At 35.1% G+C, this 21,505-nt stretch overlaps 1 protein-coding gene across 10 annotated transcripts in view; it reads right to left on the reverse strand.

Moving 5' to 3' along the window:
- Positions 1-423: 423 nt before the first annotated feature.
- The window catches only part of LOC124534323 (septin-7), a 48,152-nt gene continuing 27,070 nt past the window's right edge, over positions 424-21,505 (reverse strand). For 6 of the 10 annotated variants that reach the window (XM_047110164.1, XM_047110156.1, XM_047110148.1 and 3 more), the window contains 11 exons: positions 12,481-12,816; positions 11,974-12,133; positions 11,527-11,737; positions 10,449-10,704; positions 9,284-9,473; positions 7,144-7,312; positions 6,136-6,177; positions 5,105-5,183; positions 4,405-4,625; positions 2,849-2,889; positions 424-2,040 (listed from right to left, as the gene is read on the reverse strand). In XM_047110164.1, the coding sequence (XP_046966120.1) occupies positions 2,000-2,040; positions 2,849-2,889; positions 4,405-4,625; positions 5,105-5,183; positions 6,136-6,177; positions 7,144-7,312; positions 9,284-9,473; positions 10,449-10,704; positions 11,527-11,737; positions 11,974-12,133; positions 12,481-12,816 (1,746 nt within the window). In that variant the 3' untranslated portion in view covers positions 424-1,999. Of the gene's footprint in view, positions 2,890-4,404; positions 4,626-5,104; positions 5,184-6,135; positions 6,178-7,143; positions 7,313-9,283; positions 9,474-10,448; positions 10,705-11,526; positions 11,738-11,973; positions 12,134-12,480; positions 12,817-13,119; positions 13,139-16,765; positions 16,856-21,505 lie in introns of those variants that run through there. The other 4 variants (XM_047110140.1, XM_047110172.1, XM_047110104.1 and 1 more) reach the window with 4 other exon arrangements.

A 21,505-nucleotide genomic window follows, 5' to 3' on the forward strand; every position in this document is an offset into this window, starting at 1 on the left:
TGAGGAAATCACTGGGTCGTAATCTTTGTCAAATGCATAGTTGTAACTATATGAATGAATTTGAACGACAGTCTGAAAAAAATATTTAACTATAATCCATAGACAAAGAAAATTAAATTGATACATATAGCACAAGAAATTAGCTCGATTTAATGTATAGATAAAAAAACCGGACATCAAAGAAATATTCTAGACATCAAATACCCCATTATATAAATTCCATTAATTAGATACGAAGAATTTTTTATCGATATTGTTTAAGATGGTTTGAATTCAAACAAAAACGAAGAAATTCGAAATTCAAAATATTTAATAATAATAGCATTTAAAGTTTTTAACAGATTACAAATAATGAAATATTTCGATATTAGAGATAACACAATCGTTTTAAAAGGGAGTTCAAACGAAAAAAAAAAAACAATATTTCCTATATATTACGTATTTATTTATATTTATTCAAAGGTACAATATATTACATCGTTTCAACCTGCCGTCCGCCGTCGTCGTTCGCGGGACAGGCGCTCGGTAATGTCGGTCGCGACTCGCAGTTCGACACAAAATACAAAATGAAGCATACACTTAACACTAAGTACCTAATTTCAACTCGGAAGTCAATACTGTGACGTAATGAAATAATACAGAATTTAACCATGGCATCTGATTAAAAATAAGATTATGCATTTAACTTGTATAACGAACTATCGATTAGTACAGTAACTTCATCAAATATATTTATATACGATAATGACTAAAAACGTAAATTATTTACAGGTAATATATATGTGCTGGATATATATTTGAAGTGATTAATATTCAGTAACGTAATCGAGTCATAACAGGATAGGAGTCCGATTAAATTAATTTACATACAAACTACGTATAATCAATGAATAGAAAGGGCGTCTCTGCTAGCGATGTCCAACCTCCAATCCGTGGGTCATCTAAGACTAACGCCTAGCTAACGCTAACGCTAACTCACACGTACTATGAGCATATGAATATCACTAAGCGCCTCCGGACGCACCGAACAAGCCAAACTTGAACACCAAAAATTTATAAAGATGTAAAAAATACCTAATCGTCGTTTAAATTTAGTGGTGTCTCTATTATTTCGTAAGACTACAATGCGTAACATCTATCATTAAAAACTTTTAAACGGAATATTGTTCGATAGCATTAGTTAAGTATGCTACGGTTATCGATAATGAGAATAGTGCCTACAATAAATTCACACAGTTTTTGAGCGTTAGTCGTCAATTCGAACGAACTTACGACGATATATATCAGAATTAGCGATTTCAAAGACGAAACGTTAGAGAAATTTATAGTACGACACAACTTTAGCATCGGAAAAATTCGTAAAACCGATCACATCCGAATTAAAAACGCTATCCCAAATCATCAATATTTATTTCTTACGCGAATATGATCTTTGTACAAACGTAATAATTTGTAATATCATATGACCTAATATATCCGTCAATTTGACGCGAGAATCTATAGCGACGAATAGCGTCGAATGGCGCGATAGGGAGTTATTTCTATTGGTTGTGTAAATCGGCAGTAATCGGTTTTATTTTCATTCCATTGCATTTTCGGATGCTACATCTAATTTGTGTCTTACTATACGTTTGAAGCAGATTGTTATTACAAGCTACTTTGGCAACTTCGTGGACGAATAAGACGCGTCTCGAGCCGAATCGATTGTGCTTTTCACACCGACCCTCACAGTAATCAATCAAAAAATGTCAAAAATTTGGAAATAAAAAATAAAAAAAAGTACAAAAATTAGGCCCCACTTATAAAAATAAATGCTTTGTCATGGAAATATTCTCATGTATATAGTAAATACAGATAAAATAACGTAATGTATAAGTCGGTACCGAATGTTTGATATAATATTATTAGTCTTTTATTATCGTTGTCTCGGAGTTTACAAATCAGAGGTCTATAGTAAATAGATTTCACAATGTTAATAAATAGTTTAGATCTTCTTACTTTACGTATACATTCCCGATGTGACATTCTTAAATGACCAATCTGAAATTTACAACAAACATTCACCACATGTTTTTAAACGCTTAACAAATTAAACAAAATAATATATTTATTTCATGAATAAATAATTGTTCGATATCATTTTAAGACAATAACAGGTATGATGGATTAAAGTGTGCAAAATTTTATTATTAAAAATTTTAAATCACGAGATATACGAATAGCTTACCTGAAGCAATTTTAATACCATCAAACCCGAACGAAAATCGTCACAAATAGAATATAATAAACATACATTATTATATCATATTTGAGTTTTACATTGATTTATTTACATCAAAAATCGTTATTTTTTATTTATTTTAAATAGCAATTCCAAAATTTACAACAAGTACACAAACCAAAGCCCGTGTTAATGATCATAACAATAAGAAGGTTACGAGTGAGACAGGCGTTATTAATCATACAGGAATGGCACTAATTCAGACAAAATAACATATAATCTCGTCAAATCTCAACCGTATGGCCATTGTCCATCAGTATGTTTACAATGTACGTTTCTTCAAAACATTACGATATGTAGAGTAAATACCTTGAAAGTATAAATATAATTTCATTAAAAAACCGTACGTTAAACAGTAATATCAACCATATATTGCTATAGCCATTTTAATGTGGAAGCATCATACATGCTCCGCTCCAGTCGCACAGTGGAATGATAGCGGTTAGGGGAACTCTCGTGTTCGCTGAGAGAAGCATGTACTGCGCTAACGGTCCAACTCGATGTTAGTCACGGAACATTTACGGTGGGTGCGAAGCCGACGCGAATAAACGCGATTTTAAAACAAACCTTTCTTTTTCTTATCCTTTTTATCCTTGCCGTCGACCGTCCTGAAAATAAATTAGATTTAATTAGATCAAATCTTATAAATACGTTCTTATGAGCTGCTGTGGTCGAGACTGTATTTATTGAGTCAAAGGACTTTACGCAAGCAATGAGCAATACTTAGTATTGTTGTATTCACTCACAGTTTGAGTCAGTGTAACTAAATAAGGGACTTCACATCTTAGTTATAAAGGTTGTAGGCGCATTGACAGCGAAGGAACGAGTACTATATACATGGACACTTGCCATCGAGTGATATATAGGTGACTTTTCTTTGAATAGTATAAAACAAAGTCGCTTTTTCTGTCCCTATGTCCCTTTGTACGATTAAATCTATAAAACTGCGCAACTGATTTTGATGCGGTTTTTTTTAATAGATAGTGTGATTCAAGGGGAAGGTTTTTGTATATAATACATGAACATTATATTAAAGAAACACTGATAATTTTAGAAGTTTGCAATGTGATGTCGTAAATAAACAAATTCTGTAGGATATTTAGTATGAGTATTGCACCCGTGCAAAGCCGGGGCGGGTCGCTAGTTTGAAATAAACATAGATGGATGAAATCGCTGGGAGTCGGATATATTAATAGTCTGATGTATGTTGAACCTCAGTCAGTATTTTTAATTTTTATCTCTAAGGACATATTATTATACGAAAGAGATATTATTGGGTTGTTGACATTGGTGTATAGATGTCAGGGTTACATATAAAATATTTATCTCACATTTATCTCAGAAAAATTTAGATATTAAGTGTGATTTGCTATTTTATAAGAGAACTAACTGTTACTTATTAATCAATTACGCCTTATATTACTAGTTACGATTAATTTATAATGAATAAAATTCGCTTGTAAGCTCTATAATTACACTGTACGCTCGAGGCTGCAATTTAGTCGTAATTAACGGCACTTACTAAGTAATGATAGCTTATTACGACAGGTGAGACTCGCATATCTTACATTCAATCGAGCGAATATCTGGTAGAGTTCTTTTATTACAGTAAGAGTTAATAATTGCAACTATATTTGAACATAAGGTGAGCGTGTGCGTGGGCGTGTAAGGGTGCGTGTATGGGTGCCTGTACGTCAGCATCGGCGTGTGCGTGTGTCTGCGTGTTAGTGAGCGTGTGCGTCGGCGTCAGTGTGTGCGTCTGTGTCTGCGTGTGCGTGTGCATGTGTGTGTGTGTGTGTGGTGTGGGAGTGGTGTGAGAGTGGTGTGCGTGTGAGTGCGTGTGGTGTGCGTGTGAGTGCGTGTGGTGTGCGTGTGAGTGCGTGTGGTGTGCGTGTGGTGTGCTTGTGGTGTGCGTGTTGTGTGCGTGTTGTGTGCGTGTGGTGTGCGTGTGGTGTGCGTGTGGTGTGCGTGTGGTGTGCGTGTGGTGTGCGTGTGGTGTGCGTGTGGTGTGCGTGTGCGTGTGCGTGTGCGTGTGCGTGTGCGTGTGCGTGTGGTGTGCGTGTGTGTGCGTGTGGTGTGCGTGTGTGTGCGTGTGGTGTGGTGTGGTGCGTGCGCGGACTCACTCCTTGCTGTTGGCCTCGAGCGAGCGGCGGCGCAGGTCGTCGAGCGAGAGGCCGGTGTCGCGCTCCCAGGCGGCCTGCTCGGCCAGCAGCGCGCGCTGGCGCTCCTCCAGCTCGCGCGCCTGCGCCTCGAGCGCGCGCCGCGTGGACTCGTGCCGCCGCGCCAGCTCCGTCTCAGACTCCTTCAGCTTGGCGCGCTTCTCGCGCACCTTCAGCTCGAACACCTGCGCAAGCCGCAGCGCGCGTTAGCAATACACACTGACGAAACACTTATATCCTTTGTAGGAGATAACTGTATTGGTGATCGGTTGGATTATACTGCGAGTCGAGATGGCCCAGTGGTTAGAACGCGTGCATCTTAACCGATGATTGCGGGTTCAATCCACCGCTGATTCAAGTGCTTAATTTGTCTTTATAATTCATCTCGTGCTCAGCGGTGAAGGAAAACATCATGAGGAAACCTGCATGTGACAAATTTCATAGAAATACTGCCACATGTGTATTCCACCAACCCGCATTGGAACAGCGTGGTGGAAAAAGTTCCAAACCTTCTCCTCAAAAAAAGAGGAGAGGAGGCCTTTAGCCCAGCAGTGGGAATTTACAGGTTGTTGTTGTTGTTGTTGTTGTGGATTATACTAATAAACAAATCAGTTTTACATTTCGAACGAGTGAAATGAAATATATTAATGTAACATGTGGTAACCTGTTCCATGTCGCTTTCCATCTTCTTCATTTTAAGATCATGTTCTCTCTTCTCTTCTTCCATCTGAGCCAATGGATTCCTGGGAACAATATCAATATTAAATCAACATATATGTTTGGTCAATCAACTATGAGTGCTATTTACGTATCAAATATATCTTTTACAATAACAAACAACATTAAAACTGCAAGTTTTATTTTATTCGATTAATTTGAAATAAAAATATCGAATCATGCAATCGATAGGCATAAACGAAATCAATACTTTACAAAATTAGCATTAATTTACTTGTTTAATATATTCACTTAGTAAATATGCTAGAGAATTACTGATAACATTAACGATTTATATAAAAATATTTCCTGTTTTCTTGTGCGTTACATTATAGAAAGGTTTGTCCATTTGAAAATTATATTACAAATAGGAAATAGAGTATATAAAATGTGTGTAATATTAACACCGACATCAACTAATGTCAAGTACATAGTGGAAGCAATATAGCAAGGGAATCATTCAAGCAGTGCCAAATAAATACACCTCGTTGAACCACAATCACTCGCTACACTACACCAAGAGGTATCAAAAATATAACAACTGGGTTTTTGAAACAAATATCAAAGGTCAAAGATCATGCAGAGATTTATTCTGAAACTATTTTATATATATATGGTTCGATTACGAAATATATTACTTCAATAGTTAATTAAAATATAGAATTTGCTTGTATGTAATTGACAAGCGATTACTTTGTTTAATATTGATTTACTGACGTTCTCTTTATCATAGGCATACTTACATTATGACGTCACAAACATGCATTGCAACTATTTTCCATTTTTAAAATTTGTATTTATATATTTTGCGATGGAATGCAAAAATGGATTGAAAAAAGGAAAATCATAACAAATCATTCAAAAACCCAATTATAAAACATTCGTATACATTAGTGCTACGTTGAAACATGAATGTGAACCCACGTGCCGTAATGAAATGATACGCACAACGACGCGTCAGTGTGCGCTCGCACTTACCACACGGTCATGAAACTGTTCATCAGTCCTTGCGGGCAGAAACTGAACACCAACACAACGCTCGTTAACGTACACGCGCGCGCTACAGTGGCATTAGCAACGGGTCACTGCACGCGACTGTCGCCCGTGCGTGCACGGAATACAGCTCACTTTGCTATCCGACCGACTCGGGACTTATATGAGTGCATTGTGAAACACGAATTAGCTCGCAACGCATAATGTGAGTGATAGTCGATAAATTGTTATTAATGCCACTGAAGAAGCGCATGATAATTTATTATGATAAATGATATTCAGTCATGGATATTCTAAAAATTTACGACGCCAATGTATTTAGCATAATATAAAAGATTTTGCATGTTAATATATTTAAAATAATCCATGTTGAAGGGATAAAGTACTTCATTTCTGCATGCCCAAGCACAAAACATTCAAAAAATAGAGAATGTAGTATGCAACTATTGCGCTAAAAGAGTGAGAAAAAAAAAACTTAAATATCGTTAGCTTAAAACTGCGAATATTTAAAAAAAAAACACACCGACTTCAAGATGACCAGACATGCAGCAATGAAAGTGAACAGTTTAATTTTATTCAAATTTTATAATTATATTAATGTTAGTATTATTAGCAAAATAAAATATTCAATATATAAATAAGAAGTCTGGTCACCTTTGAACGGCGACGTCAGTCTTATAAATACATCAAAGTTATTACTGATTCATACCAACCCTGTCTACTCAGGTTGTTAGTCCATGCCATCGAATGATAAAATCAATCATCTATTCTGTTAATGAACTTACAGAAATCATTAAAATTAAGTGACTTTTAAATCATCACGAACAATCAGAGGATAGACGTATCGTACGGAGGGTAATTGACGTATTAATGGCACCGATTAGGGTAAATGTACCGATTAGGGTATATGACATATGACGTCACAGGCGATACCGTCAAGTACTCCCGCAGTGAAGGAAGAGATGTTTGTAGCGTTAGGGGGGGGCGACGTACTTGTTGGAGTTGATCCTATGCGGCTTCCCGTCGTGCGAGAGGCCGGCCAGCTTGCGGCAGCGGTAGTTCTCGTAGTGCACGGAGCTGGTCACGTCCTTTAGGTCCTGAAGGTGCGTTCTGATCACCATGTTACGGAGCGCCAAGAAGTCGCAGTGCTCCAAATTTTCAACTGGAATTTTAAACATCATATGTTTATTTGACATGCTTCATTGAACAAATATACTTGTATTTTGTATTTATGGATTTCAAACATCATATGTTTATTTAAACAAATATGCCTTTATTTGTATTTACGGATGCCTATTTTTTCCAAGAAATGAGCATAGATCTTGCTTTTTAAGTGGAGACGATTATGCTTCAAGTGTCAAGGTCGAATGCGCCATGTCAATTAAATCTTTAATTAAGATTATGAGTGATTATTGTGAGTAAAAGTAAAGTCCCAGAAGAGCTCAACCGACTTATAGAGAGAGATTGTTGTTTGAAAACAATTTCTCTGGTCGATAGTAATTATTTATTAAAATTTAAATTAGAAGTGTGACGCCATGTCTCTTAGTATTGTGTTTAGAGTCATCATTATAGAACATTCTCAAAATGAATCATCGTTTTATAATACTTTCATTTTAGTCCAATCGAACTTATATTAAAACCGAATTTCTACGCTAGGGTAATCTACTAAGGTAAAGTACCTTTGCTTATAAAATATTGAGTGGCAGAGAATAAATGAGGTGACCACGATAGAAATGTAAAAATCCACATGGTATCGAATTACAAGCAGAAATGATAAGCATATCTAAAAGTGCTTGGATATTAACTGAAAAACAAAAACAGCGTCGTGAAGATGATTCATAAAGCGATGTTTCAATTCAACCAGAGTTAGAGTAGTTAGTAGTTAGAGTCACTTAATTCATACAATTTATTTTTATTCAGCTTAAAGATATTTTAAGGAAATATGATTACACATTTCTCTAACATGGTTTTTTAATCAATGCGATAATCGATATCGGATAAGAGAGATAACAGTTAGACAAGTTAGCAAAAAAATCGATTCAAACGTTCATGTAATTGCTCGTATCGTTTATTTTAATAACAAAAGTATTATCATAAATAAAACAGTTAGTCATTTAACTGTAAATAAATGTAAATTTATGAATGAATGAGTACGAGACACAAATGAATAAGACAGATCGGTTGATTACAACGCGACTGGCATGACTAATCGACTACCGATCACCACAATCTCCTTGATGTATTTAAAGGTGACGGAATCGTTGAATTTTTATTTACCCATATTTAATATTAAATAAACACTGCTGTACCGCCCTGCTACTTATTTACATCATAAACAAAATATTAACAACTTTCGAATCTTTAGTTACAAGCTACAAAGCTACCGGTTTGATAGATTCCAAATCAAATCAATTTGATTCAAGTAAATTATACAATGACCATGCATTAAAATAATAAAATAATAATTATATCAATTTATGAAAATAAAATTACTAAAAAAAAAGAATAAAAAAAACACATGTTATAATGTAAACAAATCTAGTTAGGGTATTAAATTGCAATCGAATGTTATAATAATTATTATATTTTATTATTATGCATGGAATAAATTCCATGGGAAAACATCGTGAGGAAACCTGCATGTGACAAATTTCATAGAAATTCTGCCACATGTGCATTCCACCAACCCGCATTGGAACAGCTTGGTGGAATATGTTCCAAACTTTCTCCTCAAAGGGACCGGAGGCCTTTAGCCCAGCAGTGGAAATTTACAGGCTGTTGTTGTTGTTTGTTTGTTGTATGGAATAAATAAAGCATTATTATTACAAACTACATAATTAAGCGTTTCTGAATCGTCGATAATTAAGCACTAACAACAACGCTTCTGAAAGCAGCCTCTAACGAGAAAAAATGGAAAGAAACTCGCAAGCATCTCCAACTCAACGTCGGTAGCCGGCTCTAAAGAGGGGCGTGTGGTGCTTTGGCGCTATCTATAGGAACTCGCAAGCGTCTCCAACTCAACGTCGGTAGCCGGCTCTAAAGAGGGGCGTGTGGTGCTTTGGCGCTATCTATAGAAACTCGCAAGCATCTCCAACTCGACGTCTGTAACCGTCACTAAGCAGGCGGGGCCTACCTTCGGCCACGCCCCAGGGGTACTTGCGGCCGCGCACGCGCCTGCCGTCCAGCTCGATGACGGTGTTGGCGCCGACCACGGCGAAGGGCACGCGCGCCCGCAGCGCGCGCGGCGCCGCGTCGCCCTCGTCGCCCGCGCCCTCCGGGAACTCGTAGATCTTGATCTTGTGCTGAGCGATCTCCTTCAGGATCTGAAAGCCGCGTCACACGAGTTTTTTTTTTATTTTTTATGTTATAGGTTGGCGGACGAGCATATGGGCCACCTGATGGAAAGTGGTCACCATCACCCATAGACAATGACACTGTAAGATATATTACCTTACATCGTCAATGGGCCACCAACCTTGGGAACTAAGATGTTATGTCCCTTGTGCCTGTAGTTACACTGGCTCACTCACCCTTCAAACCGGAACACAACAATATTGAGTACTGTTATTTGGCGGTAGAATAACTGATGAGTGGGTGGTACCTACCCAGACGGGCTTGCACAAAGCCCTACCACCAAGTGAGTCTCATGTCATATCAGTTCGATGCTTGTCAGTGATTACGATTTCTTTTAGAGCATGTTTAAACTTTTTTCAGGATCTGCAACGCGCGCGTCTCACGTCACACGAGTCTCGTGTCATATCAGTTCGATGCTTGGCAGGAATTACGGTTTCTTTTAGAGCAAGTTTAAACTTTTTCCAGTACAGCAAAAACTTATGCTTTTTTGTATAAATCACAGTGACCGCAAGTTATGACTTAATATTTATTTATTAAAAATAAAAACTGTAAAATGTTAAACTAGTCTATGTGATCATTTTCATATCCGAAGTTATTCCAAACAGTTCAAAATAAACAAGTTGCGATTAATTAAAACATTTTTTACATTTAAATGATGTAGACAAAAAAAATGTTTGTGATGGCTATTGTGATTTTTTGCGAAAAGCTCGTAGTTTATGCGACAAAAACAATTCCGATTACGCACCGATAAACAGCGCTGTAAACATTATTTTCGTTTCATTAATTACGTAATTCGATCTCTCGAGCGTCGCCATACTTGTAACAAATGACTTGGAATTTTCTGCAACTAACTCTCGGTCTACATTGATGTCGCCGAGCCAATGATTGTGTCTATGAGCTGTAACTAATAGTTTTTAAAAGGGAAAAATTGAAGCACTAATTACTTGTTCCTTGAAATCCTTGCATTCTTCGGGCGTCATCGTATCGGCCTTGGCGATAACGGGTATGATGTTGACTTTATCGCCGAGACGCTGCATGAACTCTACATCGAGCGGTTTGAGTCCGTGCCCGCTCGGAGCTATGAAGTAAAGGCAGCAATGGACTCGCGTGTCGGGCGGAGCGGCTTTACGAGTCACCCGTGACTCTGCGTTCAAGAATTCTTCATATTTCGATTCAACGAAATCGATTATCGGTTGCCAGCTGTAAAAAAAAAACATATCATTAATGTTTCAACCGAATTATATGGTTCTAAAGTAAAAAAAATGACCTTGACCGGTACATATAAATAAAGCAAAGAGTTTACATTTAAAAAAAACCACAAAAACACTAAGTTATTAAGAAAAGCCAAATTGATAGAAGCGTGGCTTAAAAAAAACAGCAACTTAAAACTAGTTTCGCACTTATGACCACAAATTGGGACATTTATCTAGCAAACTGGTTTTATATCATTAACCACAAAAAATTGGGTTACTATGTTGAATTTACCATTAATAGAAATGAAATAAACTAGAACTTTATATTACAAATTAGCTTTTTTTTTTTAATAATGACACTATATTTTGGGTTCACGACACAAAAACTACACGCCCAATTATTATTTTTAGAATAATTTCCTCCTTATGCGAAAGTAACTCTATCTGACTGTCTGTTGGTATTAAGCAAGCTTGAACTCTATGAAAGGATTTAGACAGGCTACTTTTTTATCCGAACTCCTGACAACCCTTACAACGCGAGCAAAGCTGCGTCCGACAACTATTATTCACATCATTATCATTACATAGGATAAAACAAAGTCGCTATATCGCTATCCGTCCCTATGTATACTTAAATCGAAACAATTACGCAACGGATTTTGATGCGATTTTTTTTTAATAGATGGAGTAGTAATTCAAGCAAATTCTGTAGTATATTTAGTATCAGTATTGCCGTGCGAAGCCGGGTCGAGTCGCTAGTTTGATAATATAAGACACGCTTCCATTGTTACTTTAAAAGTATCACTAGGAAATAAAATAAATGGCATACCAATTACTGTTGTCGACTGCATCGCCGAAGCCGGGCGTGTCGACAATTGTGAGAGTGAGGTTGACGCCATTCTCTTTAAGAATGACCACGCTCGTTTCCACGCCCACCGTCTTCTTAACACGTAGTGACGGTCCTGGATGCTTATCTTTATCATACACGTCCGTCAGAAACAAGGAGTTTATTAACGTCGATTTGCCCAAACCCGTTTCACCTGGAATTATAAATAAACAACACATTTTTACGTAAGAAATATTATTCTTCGAGAAATATATTAACATTAACATTGTCGAGGCATTATGTATAAACGTTACGTTAAGAATTCACAGTAAAATATAATAACTCGAGCCATTGTTCCACGGGGACAATTATTATCATTCATAAGCTACGCGAACAGATACCGGTGGTTTTATACGCGAAAATGTATAAGAGAATAAAACAATGCCTCACCTACAACCATTAACGTGAATTCGAAGCCCTTCTTGACCGCTTTCCTGTACACTTGGTTTGGTAGATTCGCGAATCCAACGTATCCGTCTAATTCTTTGGTTTTTGGTTTCTCTATCTTAGGTAGGTCTGGTTTTGGTGCAACTGGTGGGTGATCCGATTTCTGAAACAATTTATCGAGATTTCATTATTAATGAACTATTGAAAAGCTACAATTTCCATTAGTTGCTCAAGTTAGAGTCGAGATGGCCCAGTGAGTCCAGGCAAGCACCGCTGATTCATGTGCTTAATTTGTCTTTATAATTCATCTCGTGCTCAGCGGTGAAGGAAAACATCGTGAGGAAACCTGCATGTGACAAATTTCATAGAAATTCTGCCACATGTGTATTCCACCAACCCGCATTGGAACAGCGTGGTGGAATATGTTCCAAACCTTCTCCTCAAAGGGAGAGGAGGCCTTTAGCCCAGCAGTGGGAATTTACAGGCTGTTGTTGTTGTTGCTCAAGTTACCTTCATTATATTCTCTGTACTCCTGAGCGGAGCGTTGACGGGTGGCGGTGCAGTTGTGGGTACTGGAGGCGCTTGCATTTGTGGAGGCATTGACGATGTCTTCCCTACGTCCACGGAGACGCTGTTGCTGAGCTTCACTGCAGCGGTGCCGTTGGACTCGTGGTGACTACTTTCCGTCTGATCGGGGAGTGTCGCCGAGCGCTTAGCGAGTGCGTCTTTGAGCGCCGAAGGAGCCATCGGCGGCACGGGTGGCGCAGCATTTGGCAGACCCGTGGCGCTCACCCCGCCGCCGCTGACAGTATCCGATTTGAAGAACAGTTCGCGCTTACTCTGCAACTGTAATTAAAATAAGACTAATTAATTAACTAAAAATGTTAGACATTCAGTTAAAAAAATCTTTCGATAAAATCATCCGGTCTAGATAATATTATAAATTAGACGTCTGACATTGTAATAATGTTAAATGATTTCCTTTACGATAACCTTAAAAACATTTACATATTCTAAAAAAAGAAATATATATACGTGTGAAAAACAAATATAGTAATTACATTTTCGAGTTCAAGCAAATATATCACTTATGGTGTGACTTTCGTATTAACGTATGGTTGAATTAACAATTCAAATAAACACATCTACCATTATTTATTTTCAATTCGATATAGAAGCCTTAGCAATTTCTGTACATATAAATGTCGAAATAATTTTTAGTCGTTCTATAAACAGGCGTATTCATTGCAAAAATACGAGGGAGTTATATGGCGGCGCTAGTCGAACTATACATGTGCTTTGTTAAGTACACAGCCGGCTCCGAGCCCGGCGTCTGATGACTCACCGAACCCAAGGCAAGTATGTAACAATACCTACTTACAATTATCACAGCTATGTATTTAATGTTGAAAACGAACTTGTACAGTTATTTATATATTTGAACAACAGTCTTTACGCGCACATATAAATATGTCCCTACATATATACAATAAGAGTAAATAAGAATATTAACACACATAACACACTGTTAATATTAGGAAAATGAGAACGAAGTAGATACACCATTAAAGATAAAAAAAAAAACTATTATACGGTCTCAAATCTGAATCTATGAATAAGGCAGAATAAAAAAAAACGATATTGTCTTTGCGCAAGACATAAATATAACGAATAGCGATGATTCACGTGATACGACGAATGCAAAGGCTATACCCGTAACTGTACCGTGATTCACAGCCCAGCGTTTTTACGAAAGCTGTATAAATTGAACGGTCAGTGTTTAAATGCCTCGATGCACCAGTGCCAGCGATCGATCGACGGCACCACCGCAAGGTACCGTTTGCACCGAATTGAGTTAATTATTAAGACAGGTTTTTTTTTTAATTCATTTTCGAAAGACAATCAATACGTGAAAGATTATAGATGATATCAAAATATTAATTCGTCTGTTTCTAACCGACTTGAAACATTGTAGGTTATGGATTTGACAAAAATATATTATTTATTTTACGTATTTTAGCTATTACTCAATAATAGCTTAAAATTGTTTGATTTGAACTTTATGATAGACTGTTAAGAAATCTGACAAATTCGATTTTTATCGAAACCTGTTTAGTAACTAGATCCTAGATTAAAATTATTGGACAACCAATACAGGTGTACATTAAAATTATTAGCATAATATTCATTTAACACGTTTTCTGCAAACTTTCCGTTACATTTTCAGTTTATAATTAGGACAAGTGCTTTCGAACACGATCTTTGAAAAACGAGTTTTAAAAAAAACGCCGTCATAATTCATATTGAATAAACATATTCATATAATTATATACGTGTTAATATTATTAGTAAACACATAAGATGACACGTAGAGCTCGCGTGCTCTTCGATTACTAAGAGTCAAGCAACTTCCTTAGCCCACACTACACATCTCACTTCTACGCATACAATAAGAATAGCTTACAAAAAAATCAGAAAACCGTCTTCAAAGTTTTATAGTTAATTATTGTTTTTTTAATTCTGGAAAAGAAATCGAAATTACCGCACTAGCAGATAAATATACGCGTATACACATATATATTATTTCGCTATTTTTATCACAGGAACAAATTATGTTAACGATTCCAAATCATTCGGCGCGTTGAAGCATAACTAATACCTGATTAAGTGTAAAAATGAATTCTACAGCGTAATTTCCTTGTTAGATTTCACTCAATATTCCCGTAACAAGGGTCAAATAGTAAGTTTATATACAGCGTAGGCAGTCCAAGTCACTTCTTGCCCCATTTCATGTAATGTTATGGTAATGTACAGTTATGGATTAAAGGGTTCAGTTATACAAAACTGAACCAAAACATAACTTAGTCCAATCCTTATAGAATAAGTATTCCTGTATATAGAAAATAAGGTTCGGAGACTGCAAAATCTTTTTTTTTTAAATAAATAATTAAAGTATATATTTAAGAAGCTCTCAGCCAATGTTATTTTCTCATTTTCAGAAAGATAATCATTTATGGCCTGACCGATACGGCAGCCAATCTAAACAGAGAATAAATCAAGTGCGCATGAGATAATAGCTCAAGTGTAATCTACGCAAACACGTGACAAAAAGGTAGTACTACACTACTATCCTCTATAATTACATCTGACAGGACTTAATAGAACTCTATCCCAGGATCAAGACTGACGTTTACGGTTTATTTTTTAAATTTCTGTAAGTAAAACGAGTTACCCAATTTCCTAAGTACAGAACATGTTAAGTAACAAAATTTTCAAATCAAAATAAAAACGTATTTTTTAAATAAATGTCATGGACTCTTTAACTCGCATTGTACGATCATACATTTATATGAAAAAATGTTAACCTTCATCTTTAAGAAGATTCAAAAGTTCAAATAAATTCAAAGTCTTAACAAAATATCATTTAGATGGTTGACTGTGCTGACCTAATAAATTTATACATTGTAGGTAACTACATATATAAATTGTATCTAAATATCGACACAGTCTTGTTGAATAGTCATTGCAGAAATTGCGAAAAGCGAAGCGACTGTTTGCGTCGCTTGATCGTTATTCTAAAAATATTCGTCATATCTCCAACGTGGTCGCAAGGTTCATTATTCAATCATTGTTTTAATTCCATTGTTTATTGTGCATATATTTCATTACATATATACACATAAGACGATACGTCTCCATTGTTTTAAGTCAACTCGAAATTTCTGTATGAAAAATTTATGATAATTGATAATTCGATTTTTGAAATTTTAATAATGTAAGTTTACGGATTGTAAGCAAATAATCCATTTTTTTTGAACATCCAGTGTGTATTTATATCATATATTTCGTGACTGATTGTAACACTCTTTATACTTTTGTACACCAGCTAATAGAAGCAGTTAATAACTTGCATTGCTTGGAGAACTATAAAAAGGTTCAAATCAGTAAAATTTTCGGACGGAACGAACTCACTACAACGTATATTTGCGTATATGCAATTGCAATTGACAAGATAATGACACCAGATATTTTTGAACAACTCTTGAATTAAAAATTAAATTTAAATACCAGAACATCCCAAAAAAATGTAGTGTTACATAAAATAAAACAACATCGAGTCTACTAAACAGAATAAAAAAAAATATTACTCATTTATTTATTACGTAAATAATACTACGATTATATTTATATGATCCAACAGCAATTTACCAATTTCATTGATCAAAAACAAACAAGAATAGTGTGACAAATAAGAGAGAAAAAAACATTTAATAATTAAAATGTCTAAATTTAAAATAATAGTATTAGATTACCATTTCTTTTTCGAGAGCGAACCAAGTGGAACAGTCAAAGGAACTGTCGCTCAGCCTACGATTATGATCTCGAAGCATATGTAATATCGATACGCGCCTCATTACACAGATCACACATTTCAAATTCTTATTATTTTTAAACATTTGCGTATGATTCATTGACATCACTATTCTTTCTATCTTGCTTTAATATTGTCTCTAAAACGACGAGACGAGGTCTATTTAATGAATGATCGTTATCGCCGCTCTCATCGTCATCCGGTGTTTACCAGAGCAAGAACATCGGACTGCAAAACGTAAATAAATCCAATGGCATCCAACATCGGAAAGGCATTTGTTTGTTTTCATGGTATGCATGTATAAACAGCCTACTTTCTTATACTACAATGACTCAAAACAGATGCTTGAGTGAAAACAAAGAACCGAACTCTATATAACAACAAATAAGGGTTATTTTTAATTTAGCAAAAAAATTAACTTACATTGCTACGATCAGAACCACTTCGTTTAACTTCTTTATCTTTGATACGAAACAAATGTTTAATGCTCTTAAACATCTTAATTAAATCGTCATGTCGTTATAACTTTATATATAAACTCTTAAACGTCAACTGTTGAGGAAAAATAAATCGCTAATGTGGTTGATATAGACCTATAGAGGAAACTAGGTAAAGTCATTGTTAAACTGACCTTGACTTATGATGCTTAATAATTAAAGCAATATGCCTTCATTAAACCGTTATTGTGTTTACTAATTTTAAATCGTTAAAATACTCGTTAAAAGTAAAACTCGTTAACTAATTCTTTATATACCATTTAGGCGCGTTAATTATCAAGTCTATATATTCGAAATAATATTTAGTTGTAAAGAAATGTTAAAAATAGGTAAAAATCGTTAAGTCCATTAACTTTGTTTTTTTATGCTTTTAAAAAACATTTCAGTTCACTTTTGTTAAATTCGCTTTACAGAGTATTTTCTTATAGTTGCTAGCATTATTTAGATAATTCGTTTTATTTCTCAATCTAACTTAGAGTTGACTGGAAGGAAAACCTTTTGCAATTAAAAAAAAATCGTATGTAAAAGTATATATTACTTATTCAGTAGGATGAACATCGCTCGTGTCAAAATGTGCTGGAGCATGGAAGTGTGCGATGCGCAACATTAGTTTACTTCACGCAAGAATTAACAATATTGCAGGGGACACGGCTTCGCTGTTGAATTGTTACAGTCCGCTTTGTTGTTAAACACTATCTATACTTCTGTATACGTTTTAACTTTCTGATTACAAACTGACAAGACGAAGAATGTTAATTAAATTATTATTTATGTTTTTTTATTCGACAAATAAATAATAAGCTGTAGCGGTAAAAAAGGTCCTTTATGGGATTAAACAATACTGATATTAACTATATACACATAACTTAATAAAGTCATCCTCTAAAAGTCGGAAAAATAAAGGCGACAGTAATCGACATGGCTATCGGAAGTAAATTAAAGTTGTGAGTAGGTAAGAAGGTAGATAAGTGGAATAGATATGTGTTTTAAATAAAATGTTATCAATTAAGAATTGTTTGTAGTGTATAATATACAAGGGATATAAACAAGCACAATATACGTAAAATTTTTTTGCAGTGGTTTAAATATCATCTACCAACTTTTATGGCGATTTTTGACAGTGATAATTCGTAAAGAAATTAATCTGTAAAGAATTATATATTTAAACAGACCATATTGTTTACAATAAATACAAAATATACAAACTAATTATACATTTGGCCTTGCAGATATTTATTGTACATATTAAATATATATAACATTTTGGACGTATTTAACATGCACGACACCAAGGTTCATTGTGTCAGTGCACCTGTCGATTAGCGGTTCACAACATATTGCGTAACAACATGAATCACTCATTGTATAATAAATAACCCCGAGAGAGAACTCTCCGATACTATGGCGCATAGTAAATGAAAAAAATCAACAAAACGTTACAAATATAATAAGCTCATACATTTCCAAAGGCCTCAATCACAATGTTGGAAACCAACAGAATTGGTCGATACCCGTGGTAAAATCAGACCTTATACGTGCATTTCCTCACGACATTTTCGTACATCGATAAACGCGAACTAAATGAATAATGTACTTGCTCGGATTCGAATGGGCAATCATCGTTTAACGTGTTCTCGCCACAGAACCAGTCTGCACTTTGTATACATACCGCTTCCACAAATATTATAACGTATAAAGAAACATTTCACGAACTTCCTGTTGGTTGTCAATCCTCTTTGAATCCAATAGGAGGAGCGACGACTTGAATATCAAAGTAATATTAGAAATAATGTTTGCAATAATAACGCTGACTCCGATTGCATTATGATGTACTAACCTAGAATTGTGGTTTGTTCACTGAACCTACTTATCGGGTTAATATTTGCATATGTGTTTATGTAATTATAATTATGACTTGTAAAAATGGACTGTTTTCATGAAGAAATAACTAGATCGTTGCACAAGACGGTTTAGTTTTTCAGACAATCATTAAACAATTATCTATTAGATCAGAGCGTTTTGCTAAATCTTAAAAAGGTAGAGGCGACTCCTTTTAAAGTAGAAACGCTAGTTGGCAACATTTTTATCGTCTTCTGCGTCGTCTGACAAAAAAATAGAATTAATGGCACTGGCGGAAACATGACTTACCGTCCTTAGCGAATAAGTCGCGACCAACTACCTCATTCTGATTCATCCTCACTTTTCATTCTGACACATCCTGTAGATCTTACTTGTTTTACATCGGATACCCAGTCCTTACAACGGTACATGATAATATTATACATCGTGATTTCATTGAACGGATATCCGTCAAGTGTGTAAATAATACCGACGATAGTGTCGAAAATAAAGACGGCGGTCGATGTAAACTAAATAGGTAAAGGCACGTGCATTAATGTTTTACACCGTCGTGTTGTAGGTTAATTATATAAATAAATTTAAAGTTTAACGTCCATTTAATTACAACCTCTTTAGATGGTCATGTAGATAGAACTCGTTTTATATGCTTTATTTGTATGTATACTCTGCGGTAAAAGTAATGATCTGCATTTATCCTACATAAAAATCTTTCACATTTATATCCATAGCACTAGAGCAGGGTAGGATAAACTCAAAAACGTATTTTCTCCAAACTTGTGTTCGAAATAGAACAATAGCGCACCGTTAATAGCAGCCACAATCTACATAAAAAAATCTCCAAAAAAGCATTAAGCTTTAATTTTAGATCTTAATCGGACATAATGACGTCATCGATTATTATTAAAGTATAAAACATTGATTTGTTAATGGCTGCTAGGATACATGATACAGCCGATTACGTGTTCGAAGCCGAAGAGAAATTGTCCGTCCGGGAGCTATCATGGCACATGACCACATTAAGCTTGATTTATTCGTAACTAATATTTAACTTTAACATCATGGGTGTTATTTTGAATAAAGAATGTCGTTTAAGCATTATAATTCCACCAGTAGCAATAACTTCGAATATTTTGTTATTTAAAATAACACTTTAGAATATTGAAGTATGGCGAGCAGTATGATGATGAATCGGCATGGTTCTTTATTTACTAACAACTGACAACAGATTCTGTACCACTTGAAATGACTTTACTATGATTGTGTCGTATACATTTACATGTGTATTTTAAAGAAATCATTTCTTTGTTTATAGAATCCTCATTTCAACTCAATTTAATATACATAATGGATGTAACAAAGAAAATATTACCGTCACGTCGAGAATAACAAGCGATTAGTATGTACAAAGAAATATAGACGACTTCGTAATAATATTATCTGAGTAAATAACAAACAATAAGACATTATGTTTAAAGAGATAAAAGTAAGAATAGATAATGACTGTTCCCTTTCTCGAATTTTCTAGAAAATAATTTAGATATTTATCGAAGAAATAATATTATAAGTCACCGGAAAAATGGATTTTACTTCAATCGCTTAATCGCAAATTTGTAGTTGTAATAATAATAAAATAACTGTTTTTTTTATTTAAAAGTCGTTTTTTTTATAGACTTATTGAATCGGGTCAACAGGTTTTAATTACGAGCAACGGCAGCAAATCGACGTTCAAAACTATAACTCATACGCACAATAAACTCAATATAAGTTGACTGACATGAAGTTAGCGGCGCTTCGAGACGTAAAACAATAAAAATAAAGATAATAAATTTACACAACTGTAACCACATTCGCGTGAGTTAATTTATCGCCTCTTTTGCCCCTTAAAACCTTAACTACGTAGCCGCTCGTGACTTAGGTATATCATACTGGCTAACTGACGTACTTATGTAGTGAGATTGACATTACATTGAATCCCATGGTTATGGTACCGTGCGACATATAATTATATACTCTTCACTTAGGTTATTTAAACAAGTGAAGACAGGTGTGGCCGGAGATCTTCACAAGAGGAAGGGCGTATGATATATTTAAAGACAGGATACCTAAGACTTCTTATATATTAGGATTTCTTATATAAAGTCAAAGCACCGAAATGGGTATCCATTACAGGTTACATGTTATATTTTGTTGAACTCTTGTAATACTCATTTAAACCAGTCATTAACAATACAAAGTATTAATGCATATTCATGGAATATCCAATCAAACGGGCTTACGGAAGAACCTACAGAGAAATGAATAAAAGAACTATTGTACGAAGTTCCTTAAACAGCTAATTACCTAATAACGTTGAAATCGTTTTACTACATTAGTTTCACTGCTTGTATAAAGACGATAACTGTTATTTGGTTCGACGCCGGTTCATTTAACATTACTTTCTCCGCACGATTGTTCGTAACCGTTCTCTCACATACTCATTTTCTTGGATTTCGTTATAATTTTCGATAAGTAACGAAACAACTAAGTGATTACTTCGAATTAAATCACATATCATCACTTCCAAAGACCATTACAATATTCCCAGACAAGTTGTAAACTGCCTACAAATTGTAAACGGAGCATTAAATTTAAAAACGCATAAAATTTCAATACTTCATTAGTATGGACAGATTCAATTTGAATTCAAAATCAACATACAGTATTTTAATTAATAATGTTAAATTATTAATTTTTATTTCAAACAACGATAATATGTTTAATTAACATTAAATATTATTGTTTTCATACAGTAAACTGTATGAAAACA

The sequence above is a fragment of the Vanessa cardui genome, chromosome 1, assembly GCF_905220365.1.
Source record: "Vanessa cardui chromosome 1, ilVanCard2.1, whole genome shotgun sequence".
NCBI lineage: Eukaryota > Metazoa > Arthropoda > Insecta > Lepidoptera > Nymphalidae > Vanessa > Vanessa cardui.